This window comes from Anomaloglossus baeobatrachus, chromosome 9 (genome assembly GCF_048569485.1).
Source record: "Anomaloglossus baeobatrachus isolate aAnoBae1 chromosome 9, aAnoBae1.hap1, whole genome shotgun sequence".
In the NCBI taxonomy this organism is placed as follows: Eukaryota; Metazoa; Chordata; class Amphibia; order Anura; family Aromobatidae; genus Anomaloglossus; species Anomaloglossus baeobatrachus.
Window position 1 is genome coordinate 21368259 of NC_134361.1, and position 16882 is coordinate 21385140.

Consider the following 16882-nt stretch of genomic DNA (forward strand, 5'->3'; position numbering starts at 1 on the left):
TTTCAGGGTCTCGGAGGAGGATTCCAAATTAGATCTGCACAGATATACATGTATGAGGAAAAATGACCACACAGAGACGTGTCTCTATCCAGGAGAAGCACAATACTCTTCTAACCCGTATATTGTAAAACAATCACAGTTATACAATTCATTCAGTACAGCTGTTGACTAATTATCTAACTTGATTTCACTTACTCCCTTATTTGGCTAGAGGTCCCTACAAAACTATACTGTCCTTGACAAGGCACCTGAAGATAAGCAAAAATCTATGTGCGTATGTCTGCAGCTTGTTACTGATATTCAAGAGACCAGTCTAAAGCCCGCTTTACACGCTACAATATATCTTACGATGTGTCGGCGGGGTCACGTCGTAAGTGACGCACATCCGGCATCGTAAGTTACATTGTAGCATGTAACAGCTACGTGCGACTGTGATTGAACGGTAAAATGTTCATCGCATGCACGTCGTTCATTCCTGATGAATTGAACATCAGGTTGTTCAATGTTCCCGGGGCAGCCAACATCGCAGTGTGTGACACCCTGGGAACATTGAACAGATCTTACCTGCATCCCGCAGCTTCCGCCGGCAATGCGGAAGGAAGGAGGTGGGCGGGATGTTTACATCCCGCTCATCTCCGCCCCTCCGCTTCTATTGGCCAGCTGCCGCGTGACGTCGATGTGACGCCGAACGTCCCTCCCACTCCAGGAAGTGGACGTTCGCCGCCCACATCGCGGTCGTATGGACGGGTAAGTACGTGTGACGGGGGGTTACTCGTTTGTGCGACACATTCACCAATTGAACGTGCCGCACATACGATGGGGGCGGGTACGATCGCATAAGATATCGTATGCTGGATCATATGGTGTAAAGCAGGCTTTAGGCCCCCTTCACACGTCAAAAAAAGAAAAACATTGTTTTTCACTGATGTGTAAAACACGCACATGTCCCTCCATGTTCCGTGATTCACGGCACACATGGGTTGTCCAATCCGTGATTGCAAATGGACATTACTCACCTGCCTTTGCTCCTGCTGTCCATGGTGCTGAACTCCTCGGCTCTGCACCGTCCGCCCATCGCTCTCTGCAGCTACTTCCGGGTCGGCTGTTCCTACTTTCATGAATATTCATGAGCCGGGCAGGAGCTGCAGAGAGCGGAGGCTGCACAGCGAATCGCTGGAAAGGTTAGTTGAAAATGTTTAATATGTCAGTGTTTTTCTGGTACGTGTTTCACGGATCACACAAGGATCACACCATAGTGTGGTCCGTGGGTCATCAATGATGCCAGAAATAAACGGATTTGTCTCCGTGCAGAATCACGGACACGCGTGTACGCTGCACGGAGACACGTTCAGTGAAAAATCACTGATGTGTGAGCAGACCCATTGATTATAATGGATCTGCGTATGTCAGTGATTCTGTTACGTATAAAAAAAAAGCACAAACGTACCAGAATCACTGACGTGTGAAGGGGGCCTAAGACAGCCTCCTGAATGCCTGCTTTGTACAGCTTAGCATGATTAGTTTCAGTAATACATTCCAGGACATGTATCCTAGTATACATGATAGCATTTAAGCAATGGTTATACAAAGACAGATTATCTTATTATATGGACAATTGATTCATAGCCTGGGCCTTCACACTACCACCCCCGTGCCATTCAGGAGATGACTACCTCACCCACGACTGCCACCCCATGCTACATACTCCTCAGAGTGGTGTAATGTTACCATGTCATTTTTGCCAAACACTGAATGTCGTAAAATCGATACAAGATCAACAATAATGGATTTTTACTTTCCACCTGACAAATTCAGTAAATTATAATGTAAATTAGATAGTGGCATAATTGCAACTTGTATCACCAAAAAATAAGCCCTCGTGCGGATGGAAAGTTCTGATAAATCAATGGAGAAATAAAAATGTTTCAACCTTTGGAAGAAGAGAAAAATGTTGTCTGAGAAAGGTAGAGGTATAAACAATTCACTGAACCTAGTAATGATCAGATATAATAAGAATCTATGTGTATCCAATGATTCCCAGGTGACCTACTCAGATTGGATCCTCCCTGTGACGGGGTATGCGGGAGAGCAGTAAGGGACACCAGACCGACGAACAATCCAAAGGGCTTTATTGGAACCACAAAGATAAAGCACCAGACATACTGTAAATATAAATCCTTAAAGTTTCAAGGAGTCCACAACAAAACAAAAGATCCAGGAGCGCCTCCCGGTATTCCAACGCCAGGGAAAATATGGCAATGGTTCTTTTATGAGTTCCTTGAGTCCAACAGGGTGAACAACAAAACACAATCCCATGGGGCCACTGATTTCCAATCTGTAACAGTCCATACACAGGCTCTAGGATCCAGCCTCAGCTATAAATCCTAGTCCTTCTCCAGCCGAGATCCAACTAACTGAACTAACATGGGTCTCATTGTTCTTCTCTCCTGGGATCAGCCCCTTAGTTAGGTGGGCCCACCTCCCCCTGGACATTTGATACATGAATGGACTTTAGACGTCCTGGCTCTGTTCTGTTTACCAAGCTGTGGATTGGAGAAGTCCCATGCTGAGAAGAACAAACAATCCCCCACCAGTAGTACATACAGGACAGTCAAGGAGAGACAGACTATTACACCTTGAGCACAGGCGGGGGAGGAACACACTGTTACACTCAATTCTCATTTGGCCCAGACCTCTATGACGGCTACTCCAGACCATAACTCATCTCTACAGAGCAGCCATCCAGATGCCTTCGGCTCCTCCTAATTTTTGCACTTTCGAACAACACAAAAATAATACTCATCTAGCTATCTGCTGTCCAAGATTCGCCACCAATAAATAGAGCAAGGCTCCTGCGGCCAAAAGCATGGCTATCAGATACAACTGAATGTATTGAAGTTGCCTCTTATTTCAGCAAGTTATTTTGCAAAACTAATGGCAATCTTCTGAATGACTCATCTAAAACATTTACCAGATCCATGTAAAAGTTCAGTGCAAGAGCACATGTAAGTAGATTTACTGCAAAACAATACCCCTAAGCACACAAATTCTATCAAAATCCAACTCCCTACATGACCTGACAGTTTACAGGGACATTAGAAGTACCAGACATAGCAGAAGAAAATGCAGCCTAGGAGGTATCAATCACAGATTGGTCTGCAAAATAAAATCATATCTTAATCATATAAGATCCCAGAATTCTATATCAATTAAGACCCAAAATAGATGCCTAAATTCAGACCCGACACCAAAACACCTAAACCAGTTCACATCCCAGTCCTCTAAATTTCTTCAGACTCCAAACCAGGTTTCCTAATATAATCAGACCCCAAAAATAAGTCAGAACCCAGACCTGACCTCGCAGTTTAATCAGATCCCAACATTTAAAAGATCCCAGACTCCTAAAATAATATAAGATCCCGAATACGACCAATAAAATAAGTTCAAACCCAAATCTACAAGATCCCTAAATTCAGACCTCAGACCAAACCCACTAATTTAATTCAGATTTTAGACTAAATTAATCCACATGCCGGACCATCAAAGCACATTCATACACAAAGGTCTGTACGTTAAGTGGATACTTGAAGCCTTTGGTCAAGGAAAACCATCCAAAGCAACAGAGGCTGTAGAGGGTGGAGAAATGGAAGGCTAAAGTGTGACACAAGGAATCCAAAGACTAAGAGAAGACATGGAACTGACTAGTCTTACTGTGGTAAAGTAGCAGAGCCCAGCGATGTAGCAGACCTGGGTATGCTAGGAGGCACATTTGTGGTAAAATAGCAGAGTCCAGGGATTGTAGTACAGCTAAGTATTTCAGGTGACACACTTGTCTTATAGTATTTAAAGTAGCACAGTCTGTAGGTTATAGTCGAGCTGGGTTTGTTAGGTGACACACTTGTAGTAAAATAGTGGAGACGTAGAGTACAAAGGTTGCAGCAGGATTGGATATGTCAGGTTTCGTGTTGCCAGTAGAAGTGAAAGGAGAGAGCTATGGACAAGTGCTGTCACCTCTCTAGTCCTTCTTCACCTGGATACGGCAGGTTGCAACCAAATCCCTGATAGGTAGGGGCATCCAGCACCGCCATCCTGCACATAGGACAGGCAACCGGGCAATAATGGCTTTTAATACTCAGGCGCCTAAATGTAATAATTACTGGCGCTAATTACACTGGGGTGACGAGCGTCTTGTTTTAGTAATAATGCCGATTGCTAATAGTAACACCTCAGCACTGCTGCAGAATTACAATAATTACAGCTTAAAGAGGAGGACAAGGACCAAGGCGGCTCCTCCATTAATTACCATATCATGGCAAGTCACGTGAAATAAGTTGTAGAATGGCCCATGTAGCTTTAAAGGGAATCTGTCGCCCCCAAAAAATTATAAAAATATTAATGTATTTTGCAACTATTTTGCATTATTTATTTATTTTTTTAAATTGTCAAAAATATGCAATTTTTTCTCATTTTTTACTGCTGAATATTAAAGGAAGCAACTGTTACATTGCTTTTATTGTCAAAAGTTAATGCTGCATAGAAATATGACTGCTGCAAAGGGGGCTGGTACTGCGCCCACTGCGGTGCCGTCACTCCTCCCCGACACTGTTGGGTGTTGACAAAAGATGGTGAGAGGAAAAAGTTTTGAATCTTAGTGCAGCGCCACCTGGTGAGAGACTGTGATTCCAGTGTGTGATGTCACTTGTGGTGCTGCTCACAAAGAGAGCAATAGAGCAATATTATAAGGCCTGTGGCAGTGCACTGACTCCGCAGTTTGCTTTCTCTGAGGGCTGTCATTGAGCACATTCAGTTTCAGGGGCTGAAAGCTCTGATGTGCCCCTGGGTGTACTTTCTACTGCAGCCCACACATAGTAAACCCACACCGCTGTGTCAGTGCACCCCTACGGGCCCTCTGATATAATTTTACATATTCTGGGTGCCAAGGGTAAAATGCAGTTCCATGTATAGCACTGGGCTTCAGAAACATGGTGCCCATCTCTCTCGCCAAGCTTGTCCTTACTTTTCTATGACCATTGTATGACAAATGGCAACCTCCAGTGGAAGCATAAAAAAAAATTATAAAAGCAAAATTACTCAACTGTAATTTTTTACTTTAGTAAAAATAAATTAAAATATTTCATCTTTTTAGTAAAAATTATAAATGGTGACACTCTACCTCTTGAAATCCTGTCACTTGCCAAGTAATTTCATCTGGTCTAAATGTTGCTGTTCCCCTGAATTTCGTGGGTGTTTTTTTGTGTGGCTGTCCAAATTCGAGATAAGGCCCCTCTTCCTTTTTGTGCCCTTTATTGAAATCTAGTCTTTTAAGCCAAGGAGGTGTGCTCCTCAACTCTTCACTGTGGATATCTTCATGAAGATCAGTAGCTATTTCAGTTGGCAGCACCGGGCTCACAGACAGCCTTCTACATATCCTGATGTCATACCCACCCTTCACCAGAGGTGACACGGTGATCACATTCATGGCGCTCCACTATGCCAACCAATACTGCCGGACATTACATAGAACGCCAGACTTAAAGGGAACCAATGACAAGGATTTTCGTATATAACCTAAAGCCAGTGCTATACTGGCGCTATCAAGCTGATTCTCTACATACCTTTAGTGGTCAGCTCGGATGTTTAGGTTTTGAAATCCAAGAAAGTTTCAACAATCAGCAGCCTCTTGAGTAACAGCAGCTGAGGATCAGATAATATCTGGGGGGGGGTATTCATAGGTATCCCCTTCCCTTTTAGAATTAGCATAAGTATTATACAATCAATTTAATTTTTAACTTGCAGGAGCTGTGTGAGGTCATACCCATGTGACCAGAAGGGGCGGGGCCTCAGCAGACAAAGCTCTGATCAGGAAGCAACATTTTTCTGTTGGCTGAGGTCCCGCCCCTTCTAGTCACATGGGTATTGTGACGCCCTGACACAGCAGGTAGTCACACATAGGCCCCCGCATAACACCTTCCCTCACCTAGGTTACATACAGCCGACCTGAAACCCTAGCCACCCCCCTCAGGGCAAGACAGGCACACCAGTGGGCGGGACCAGGCGGTTAGGAAATGCCCACCTATGGGTCTAGACAGCCTGGGGCGGGAACAACAATCAGTTATGCTTTAGTTGAAGTCTGAAGTTCAAGTGTAGAGCTCAAGTTGACAGGTGCCAGGGTCAGAGCCCTGGTACCTTGGCTAGGTGGCAGACGGTGGTCTCCATCAGCAGGAGATGAGAAGACGGCTCGGCAGATCCGAGGTGGACCGGGACAGGGTTGGAGCCCGCTGGTACTGACGCCAGAGAACCGACCCGGAAACTGTGCACAGAGGAGGTACTCGGACCCTAAAGCCAGGACCGGAACCAACGGCCTAGCTAATCAACCGATTGAGGGCAGGATTATTGGTCCTGTCCCAACCACAGTCTCAAAAGCAGACAACCACCCACAGAGAGGGATAGGGCATTCACCAGGGCCCGATAGATCCCACGGGTCAGCGTCAGCGGGTACGGCTCCTCAGGTACACAACAAGCCGGGAGTGGACTCCCGTGTTCCATACCGGGAAGTCCAATACAAGCAAACACAGTGCAGAGTGAAAAGACGGCAAACACCAGCCCGGGTGTGGGACCAGAGTACAACCGGCCGCGGCGGCCGGCCACCAGCACCTTAGTTTACCAAAAGACTTGTGTGATTTATTCAACTGTGAGAAACCAAACATCCCCTGGTATGTCCGGGCACACAGGCCCCTGCCATCGCCATCTCCTGCCCAGAGCCACTGGGCCCCGGGACAACCATCCCTACCCACGGAGGGGTTAACATCCAGCTGCCATTACATCTCCCACAGGGTGTCCCACAACAGCAGTGGTGGTGCCACCTTTCACCACACACTGTGGGTGGCGTCACGAATTGAATACGGCCAAGCCCGTACAACTATGTCCCCTTTTTATTTGGTGTGTCCGCGTGACCCCCGGGTCCGGAGGATCCTTCGAGCTACACAGCGGGTCCGGATCCGAGCAGCCCGGCTGCTAAAGGCCTGGGGGCGGCACAGGTATGACCTCAGCACAGGTCATGCAAGTTAAAAATTAAATTGATTGTATAATACTTATGCTAATTCTAACAGGGAGTGGGTATAACTCTGAATAACCCCATATATTATCTGATCTTCAGCTGCTGTCACTCAAGAAGCTGCTGATTTTATAAACTTTACTTTCTTCGATTTCACAACCTACAAATCCGAGCTGACCACTACAGGTATGTATAGAATCAGCCTGATAGTGCTATACTGGTGTTGTGGGCGGAGGGGCCGCGCTCGCTAACGCTCGAGTCTGGGGCTTTTTCTGCTGCTGCTCGGTGGCTCGAGCGGTGGGCCAGACCCGGGGACTCGAGCAGCGCTCCTCGCCCACGAGTGAAAAGGGGTGGTTTTTGGGGAGATTGTTTCGTGACGCCACCCATGGGTCGTGGTGATTATAGGCACCACCGCTGCTGGTGACGGGGATCCCGGGAGCGATGGTAGGGAGCAGCTAGGATGTTGGTTCCCCCTCCGTGGGTAGGGGTTGGTGATCCCGGGGCCCGGTGGATGATGCTGGGAGGCAGGGTCGCTGGGGTGCAGGGTTGCAGGTGCAGCGCGGTGCCGGATGGCACTGTTGTACTCACTCAGATAGTCAATGACAGAGTCTCTGGTAAACCAAACGGCTGAATGGACGGGTCCTGCAGCTGGCTGCAGTGTTGGTGTTCTCCCCAGACAGGGTGATGGTGGCTGTCTCTCCCTGCACCTTGTGGTAATCTTGACTATGATGGCTTTCCACCGGTAGTCCGCTCCCCGACGTATAGGTACCGGAGGAGCACTTTTGCCCGCAGGCGCTGGCCCTTGGATCTCTAGCCTGTGGCGGTGGCTTTATATCCTCACGGTCTGAGCGGTTGCCTGTAGTCGGGTCTTTGGTTGTGAGTGAACCCCAGGGGTCCCGGTCACTATCAGATCTGACCGTTACGGCGGCTCCCAGCCTGGTTGGGGTCTGATGGCCCTGCCTGTGTGCGCTTGGCTTCGGTCCGCTCCCCGGTTCGGTACCGTCGGGCCACCGCCCGTCCACGGTCCTATGGTTCCGCTGACCTCAGTCAACTCCTGCAGACGGCCACCACCGTCTGCCGACCTTGCTGTTTGTGCCTGGGCTCCAACCCAGACACAGTCAGTTTTTCCACTTTACTCCTCTCACTTTCACCTCCAAGACTGATCTCACCCCTCTCCCGCCTCCAGCCCTGTGATCTCCTTGGTGGGTAGGGCCAACCGCCTGGCTCCGCCCCACCTGGTGTGGACATCAAGACTGGAGGGTGGCAACAAGGGTTTTTGTTTGACTGATGTTACTGTCTAGGGGAGAGGATGTGTGTGGTGTTATGTCTGTGACTACCTGGCTAGTCCAGGGCATCACATTCCCCCTTGGTAAAATGCAGACCGTCCGCAGGCTGCCCGTCCATCACCGGTTTTATTTTTCAAACTGCAAAAGATAAATTAACATATAAAACATTTTAACACAAGCATGTTCAGTTCTTCCCTTACGGGAGGTATGGCACTTAAACGTTGCAAAAACAATATATATACACTTTTAATAATAACGGACGGGTTCATGTTCTTCCGCCTTTCCCACCCAAACAACCTAGCCTTGATGCTGCCCCTAAGAAACAGGCAGCACCCCTTTTCCCCAGTCCGGAAACAGGAACATAGCTAGATCACCCAGGCGGGAACGGGTACGGTGTCTCGCACCCGGCTGTCACTTCAGGGGACCCCATGTCCAAGGGGGACCCCTGACCCCCGGAGGATGGTCACCGGTCCTGGTGGTGACCAGACCCCAGCTGACTCTGCTGCGGGTCCTCCCTCCAATCTGCCTCTCCGGAGGCGGCAACGGAATACAGCCCACAAACTATTTACAAAACCACAAGTTCGTGGTTGGCCTGCCAGTTCTCGGCCTTGTTCATGAGCAGTTTCTCATGTGGGCTGCATTAATCATGCTGATGGTCCCAACGGGGACAACTTGTTGACAACGAACGGTAATCAACTGGTAGATGATCAGGTGAAGTATTCGGATTGATTAGCATTCATTCATTCAAAACAAGGTACTGAGGGTCCCAACGGGGACAACTGGGTTGCAACGGAGGACCGCTGCCACTATTTGAGGTCGTCTTCGTCGCACGCTTCCTCCGGATCCACCCTGGGACTGTAAGACGGAGGAGGTGACCGGGATGGCTTGGGATCGCTGCGGCCTACCCTTCTCTGGACGTTCAGGGCAAACCAGCCTCTCTCTCCCAGGTGGCAGGTGTAGGTGACCAACTCACCCGCACGTAGGTCACGTTCCGGATGTCCCAGGGGCAGCTGGCTGTGCACATCTCGCTGGGAGAAGAACACCTCGACCTCCAGGCTTGGCTCATAGATAAACCCCCATCCACGCCGGGGGCAAAACTGCCGGACTTGGCCTTCTAAGGTCGGGCCCCATGCTTCGGGAGGGGCTTTCCGGAGAGCGTCCTTTGCCTCGATTGTGCATGCCAACGTAGCAGCCTTCTCCTTCTCCCGGTCTTCTATCCCCCGACCCCATCGGGTTCAGCTGCCGCTCCCAATATGGCGGCTCCTTTAGCGCGGGGATCGGGCCCAGCAAGTACCCCCCGATGCGGGCCACGATGGGCACCATCTGGGTTGGGGAACACCGCTGTGTCGCGGCCTGTATTGCTGCTCTGCAGCGACAACCCTCCGCAGCCTCAGCCGAGGCCTGGAGCTTGGGTGCAGTCAGTGTCACCTCTGTACTGGCCGGGCGGACTACCGGGGTTTCTTCGGGCGTGGCCGTCTCCGAGTCGGGTGGCTCCCTCCGGGGAGCCGGCACCTTCCAGGGATGCATGGTCGGTGCTGGCCGGGCAAGCTGTTGTTCGCGGGCAGCGCCTGCGGATGGATCTTCGCGGGCGGGGATGATGTCATCTGTTGCCGGGTTCGGGAGCAACGGGCCGACCGGCGGGGTGGCGACGACCAATGCGGGCAGCGGGGGATGCAGCAGGCTGAGCGAGGGCAGACCGGGCCTCTCAGCCGCAGCGACCAGTCCCTTCGGGACACAGGGGCGTGGGTCACTTACCCCGCTCCTCCAACTCTGCTTCCGCCTCACGGGCCCGCACGGCCACCACCACTTCCACCATTCCAGCCTCCCATTTTTGCACGAGGAGCTGGAGCCGGATCTGCAGCCTGCGGCTTAGCTGTGCTACCCGAGCTTCCACCCACGCCGCTGTTCCGGGCGTGGGTTTGCTGTACGGAGCAGACATTCTGCTTGCTCGGCCTCCAGGAACGGGGAAGATCTCAGGGTCCTTGCGTCCCCGCTTCTCATGCCCTCGGCTACATAGGGCAGGCCTTCACCCGCCCCCCCTTGGTTCTTTCTAGCACTTCCTCTATGGGGCGGGGCTTCGCTTTCGCGCCTTCACTGCTCGGGGAAGATGACTCAAGCGGGAAATCTTCGCGCCCAAGATGGCGGAACGCCACCCGGCGGGGACTGCAAGGCGCACTTCTACCGGTAGGTAGATTGGTTCTAATCCTTTTCGCAGACGCCAAGTTGTCGTGGGCGGAGGGGCCGCACTCACTACCGCTCGGGTCCGGGGCTTTTTCTGCTGCTGCTCGGTGGCTCGAGCGGTGGGCCGGACCCGGGGATTCGAGCGGCGCTCCTCGCCCATGAGTGAAAAGGGGTGGTTTTTTGGGAGATTGTTCGTGACGCCACCCATGGGTCGTGGTGATTATAGGCACCACCGCTGCTGGTGACGGGGATCCCGGGAGCGATGGTAGGGAGCAGCTAGGATGTTGGTTCCCCCTCCGTGGGTAGGGGTTGGTGATCCCGGGGCCCGGTGGATGATGCTGGGAGGCAGGGGCGCTGGGGTGCAGGGTTGCAGGTGCAGCGTGGCGCGGTGCCGGATGGCACTGTTGTACTCACTCAGATAGTCAATGACAGAGTCTCTGGTAAACCAAACGGCTGGATGAATGGGTCCCGCAGCCGGCTGCAGTGTTGGTGTTCTCCCCAGACAGGGTGATGGTGGCTGTCTCTCCCTGCACCTTGTGGTAATCTTGACTATGATGGCTTCCCACCGGTAGTCCGCTCCTCGGCGTATAGGTACCGGAGGAGCACTTTTGCCCGCAGGTGCTGGCCCTTGGATCTCTAGCCTGTGGCGGTGGCTTTATATCCTCACAGTGTGAGCGGTTGCCTGTAGTCGGGTCTTTGGTTGTGAGTGAACCCCAGGGGTCCCGGTCACTATCAGATCTGACTGTTACGGCGTCTCCCAGCCTGGTCGGGGTCTGATGGCCCTGCCTGTGTGCGCTTGGCTTCGGTCCGCTCCCCGGTTCGGTTACCGTCGGGCCACCGCCCGTCCACGGTCCTACGGTTCCGCTGACCTCAGTCAACTCCTGCAGACGGCCACCACCGTCTGCCGACCTTGCTGTTTGTGCCTGGGCTCCAACCCAGACACAGTCAGTTTCTCCACTTTACTCCTCTCACTTTCACCTCCAAGACTGATCTCACCCCTCTCCCGCCTCCAGTCCTGTGAACTCCTCGGTGGGTGGGGCCAACCGCCTGGCTCCACCCCACCTGGTGTGGACATCAAGACTGGAGGGTGGCAACAAGGGTTTTTGTTTGACTGATGTTACTGTCTAAGAGAGGGTGTGTGTGTGGTGTTATGTCTGTGACTACCTGGCTAGTCCAGGGCGTCACACTGGCACTGGCTTTAGGTTATATATGAAAATCCTGGTGATTGGTGCGCTTTAAATAGCCGCAGCACTTAATTCCTACCAGTGCCTTCCCACAGTGATATCCTCGCACATACTTCATGCACTACTTATCCCTATGAGCCACCACTGACCACCAATTCTGATAAAGATATATTTAATAAATAGCCTTTTTTAATTTCAGTTGTTGGAGGTTTGCATTGTCATTTTCTATGGAGCAGCACCCCTATTGTATATTGTGGTGAAAAGGACAATTGCTTCTAACAGGTGTTTTCCTATGTGAAAGATCTTTATCATGTCATGTGTATATGTCTTTTCATGCTATTTCTGTGATCCTATATACCATTGTGGGAACTTGCAATCACTGGGGACTGAGTTTTGTCCTTTTATTCTTCTGTTTATTTAATTTTGTCTATATTCACAGACCCCAATGTATAATATATTTCTTTAGGTCTTATGAGGTATACTTGTACTTATTTGGTTTTCCTATTTGAGTTGGATAAAGGCCCAAGAAGGGACTGAAATGTCACTGACTAACACATGTCTATGGTTTATGGCATTGAAATACAATCTCAGAACTTTCTCTGACATCCTCCAGAGTGCTAGATTTTTATTTATTTTTTTAAATCAAATACTTATTTCTCTTTGCAAAATGCAAATAATTTTTTATAATTTACACAATGTGATTTTCTGGATTTTGGATCTTCTATCTCTTATTGTTAAAATTAACCTACCCTTACACTTATAGAGTGTTCATGTCTTTGTCAGTGGGCAAACGTACAAAATCAGCAAGGGATCAAATACTTATTTCCCCCACTCTATGTCTCCCACAGATGGTCACTCTCTGCGTTATTACTACACGGTGGTCTCTGCTCCGGGGTCCGGGCTGCCCGAGTTCTCATCAGTTGCATACGTGGATGATCGGAAGATTGTAAATTATAACACAGACAGCGGCACAACACAACCCAAGGTCCAGTGGATGGAGAAACTGGAGCCTGAATATTGGGAGAGAAATACACTGACCTGTAAACAAGATGTGGCTTTTTTTAAACATAACGTAAAGATAACGATGAACCACTTCAACCAGACTGGAGGTGAGAGACAAATTTACTGTGTACACGATACTAAGGCTGAGGCCACACGGGGCTATGTGCGAATGTGACGCCCTGGCAGAACCACGTAGTCACACAGAAGAGGCCCCCACATAACACCATCCCACACAGGGTTACACACAGCCGACCAGAAACCCTAGTCACTCCCCCCAGGATAGGAAAGGCACACCAGTGGGCGGGGACCAGGCGGATGGAGAACGCCCACCTTGGAGTCTTGAGAACCTGGGCGGGAAAAGCAGTAGTCTAAGTTGTAGTTCAAGTGGAGTGGAGTGAAGTAGTTGAGGAGGAGAAAGTGAAGGCAGAGACAGAAACGAAAGGCGTCGGGGTTGGAGCCCCGGCGTGCTGGCTAGGTGGCAGACTGTGGTCCGTGTCTGTCAGGAGATGGGAAGACGGCTGCCGGAGATCCGAGGTGGACCGGGACAGGGTTGGAGCCCGCCGGTACCGGACACCGGAGAACCGACCCAGAAAACGTGCACAGAGGGGGTACTTAGACCCTGAAGCCAGGACCGGAACCAACGGCCTAGCTAATTAACCAATTGAGGGCAGGATTATAGGTCCTGTCCCAACCAAAGTCCCAAAAGCAGACAACCACCCACCACGGGGGATAGGGCATCCGCCAGAACCCGGTAGATCCCAAGGGTCAGCGTCAGCGGGCAAGGCTCCCAACAAAAGGACCGGGAGCGGACTCCCGTGTTTCACACTGGGAAGTCCACCACACCAAACACAGTGTGCAGAGGAAAGTGACACCGACCATCAGCCCAGGTGTGGGACCAGATACACCGACCGCGGTGGCCGGCCACCAGCACCTTGGTTTTACCATTGGACTTGTGTGATTCATTTAATCGTAAGTAAACTAACATCCCCAGGTCTGACAGCGCGCGCCGGCCCCTGCAGTCACCATCCTCAGCATAAGAGACACTAGACCCCGGGGCATCCATCCCTACCCACGGAGGGGTTAACATCCAGCTGCCATCCCATCGTCACCTGGGTGCCCCCACAATAGTAGCGGTGGTGCCACATTTCACCACACATCGTGGGTGGCGTCACAGACAGTTTACAGCAAATCCCGTACAAATACGTCCCTTTTTTATTTGAAGTGTCAGTGTGACCCCCGGGTCCAGTAGAATCCCTCGAGCCACACTGCAGATCTGTATCCGAGCAGCCCGGCTGCTGGCACGGGGGCGGCACACGAGTGTCGCATGACACTCACCTCACGCTTGCAGTGGGAGCCGAGTGTCATGTGACTGTGGTGCGATTGTGCGATTGGACCACAGCTACAGAGGCGGGGCCAGGGCCGTGGAAGGGAGGGCCGGATTTATCTCCGTATCTCCTCCTTTGCCGGCTGATGCGATTATCGCACTGCACTCGCGTTACACCATTGTAACGCGAGTGCAGTGCGATGTTTCTCTCGTGCCATAGACATGAATGGGTGCTACTGAAACAGGCTGCGACTGTTTTCTTGGTCCGATTAGGGATGAGAAAATAATCACTCATGGGAGCTGCCCCACAGAGTAATATTGGTCCGAGTGGAATGCGTTTTTTTTTTTTTATCGCACACCACTCGCTCCGTATAACTCGCCGTGTGTGCTAGGCCTAACTATACCTGTATACACTAATATATACACTACAAATGTATACACACTACACACTGTATATACACTAATATATATATACAATGCACAGTGACGCTATACACACTACACACTAATATATACAATACACACTGACTAAACACACTACACACTGTATAAACACAAATACACAGAATACAAACACTACACTGTATACACACTAATATACATCGTACAAACTACACTGTATACACACTAATATACCCAATATACACAATACACTGTATACACACCTATATACACACTAATATACCCAATATACACAATACACCGTATACACACTAATATACACTACAGTTCAAAAATTTAGGGTCACTTAGATATTTCCTTATTTTAAAAAAAAAACGCACAATTTTTTTTCAATGAAGCTAACATTAAATTAAACAGAAATCCCCTCTATACATTGTTAATGTGGTAAATGACTATTCTAGCTACAAACGTCTGGTTATTAATGCACTATCTACATACTGTAGGTGTATAGAGGCCCATTTCCAACAACCACCACTCCAGTGTTCTAATGGTAAATTGTTTTTGCTAACTGTGTTAGAAGGCTAATGGATGTTTAGAAATCCCTTGAAAACCCTTGTGTAAGTATGTTAGCATAGCTGAAAAACTGTTTTTGCTGATTAGAGAAGCTATAAAACTGACCGTCCTTTGAGCTAGTTGAGAATCTGGAGCATTACATTTATTGGTTTTATTAAACTCTCAAAATTTGCCAGAAAAAGAGAACTTTCATATGAAACTCGACAGTCTATTCTTGTTCTTAGAAATAAAGGATATTCCATGCGAGAAATTGTCTTGAAACTGAAGATTTCCTACAATGGTGTGTACTACTCCCTTCAGAGGAGAGCACAAACAGGCTCTAACCAGAGTAGAGAAGTGGGAGGGCGCGCTGCACAACTGAGCAACAAGACAAGTACATTAATACGCCTCACAGGTCCTCATCCGGCATCTTCATTAAATAGTATCGCTAAAACATCTGTGTCAACGTCTACAGTGAAGAGGCGACTCCAAGATGTTGGCCTTCAGGGCAGAGTGGCAAAGAAAAAGCCATATCTGAGACTGGCTAATAAAAGGAAAAGATTAATATGGGCAAAAGAACACAGACATTGGACAGAGGAAGATCGAAAAAAAAGTGTTAAAAGTGTTATGGACAGACAAATCGAAGTTTGAGGTGTTTGGATCACACAGAAGAACATTTGTGAGATGCAGAACTACTGAAAAGATGATGGAAGAGTGCATGACACCATCTGTCAAGCATGGTGGAGGCAATGTGATGGTCTGGGGTTGCTTTGGTGCTGGTAAAGTGGGAGATTTGTACAAGGTAAAAGGGATTTTGAATAAGGAAGGCTATCACTCCATTTTGCAACGCCATGCCATACCCTGTGGACAGCACTTGATTGGAGCCAATTTCATCCTACAACAGGACAATGACGCAAAGCACGCCTCCAAATTATGCATGAACTATTTAGGGAAGAAGCACCAGCTGGTATCTATCTGTAATGGAGTGGCCAGCCCAGTCACCAGACCTCAACCCTATAGAGCTGTTGTGGGAGCAGCTTGACTGTATGGTACGAAAAAAGTGCCCATCAAACCAATCCAACTTGTGGGAGGGGGGAAGCATGGGGCGAAATATCTCCAGATTACCTCAGCAAATTAACAGCTGGAAGCCAAAGCTCTGCAAACCTGGAATTGCTGCAAAGGAGCATTCTGTGCCGAAAGCAAAGTGTGAAGAGAACATTATTATTTCAAGTAAAAATCATTATTTCTGACCTCGTCACTGTCTGGACGATATTCTCTATTCATTATGCAACTCATCTGATAAATAAAAGTATGATTTTTCATGGAAAAGACAAAATTGTCTGGTGACCCCAAACGTTTGAACTGTAGTGTACACAATACACACTATACACTACCCATATTACCCTTTATAGAATGCACACACTACAGTGCTCATTTAATAAGAAAGACAGAAGGTCAGGGCAGGAGACAGATAAAAGTCAAGCTCGGGTGGTAAGCTGGTGGAATAACTGAAACCCAACTCCAAAGAACATCTTCAACCAGGCATGAGCTATAAAACCGAATAAGGCCTCTTTCACATGCATGTGCCTCCGGTACGTGTTTGGCAGTTTTCTCACGTACCGGAGACACGTACACACGTAGACCTATGTATTCCTATGGTTTTGGACACAAGTACGTTTTTCTGCACGGAACGTGTGTCCGTTCCGTACTTACGTGTGTCCGTGTGTTTCTCACGCCGACATGTCCGTTTTATCTCTGGCATCACGGGTGTCACACGGAACGCAAACGGGTCACACGTAACACGGACCACACGGATGTGTTCCGTGTGACACTCACCGGAGAAAAGACGTATCTGCGAGAAAAAAACAAAAAACTTTACTCACCTTCTCCAGCCCTT

General features: G+C 49.3%; 1 protein-coding gene across 3 annotated transcripts in view; it reads left to right on the forward strand.

The window, feature by feature from the left end:
• Positions 1 to 16882, forward strand: part of LOC142250911 (class I histocompatibility antigen, Non-RT1.A alpha-1 chain-like) — a 74934-nt gene that overhangs the window by 7204 nt on the left and 50848 nt on the right. For all 3 annotated transcript variants that reach the window (XM_075323239.1, XM_075323237.1, XM_075323238.1), the window contains one exon: positions 12554 to 12814. In XM_075323239.1, the coding sequence (XP_075179354.1) occupies positions 12554 to 12814 (261 nt within the window). The remainder of the gene's footprint in view (positions 1 to 12553; positions 12815 to 16882) is intronic.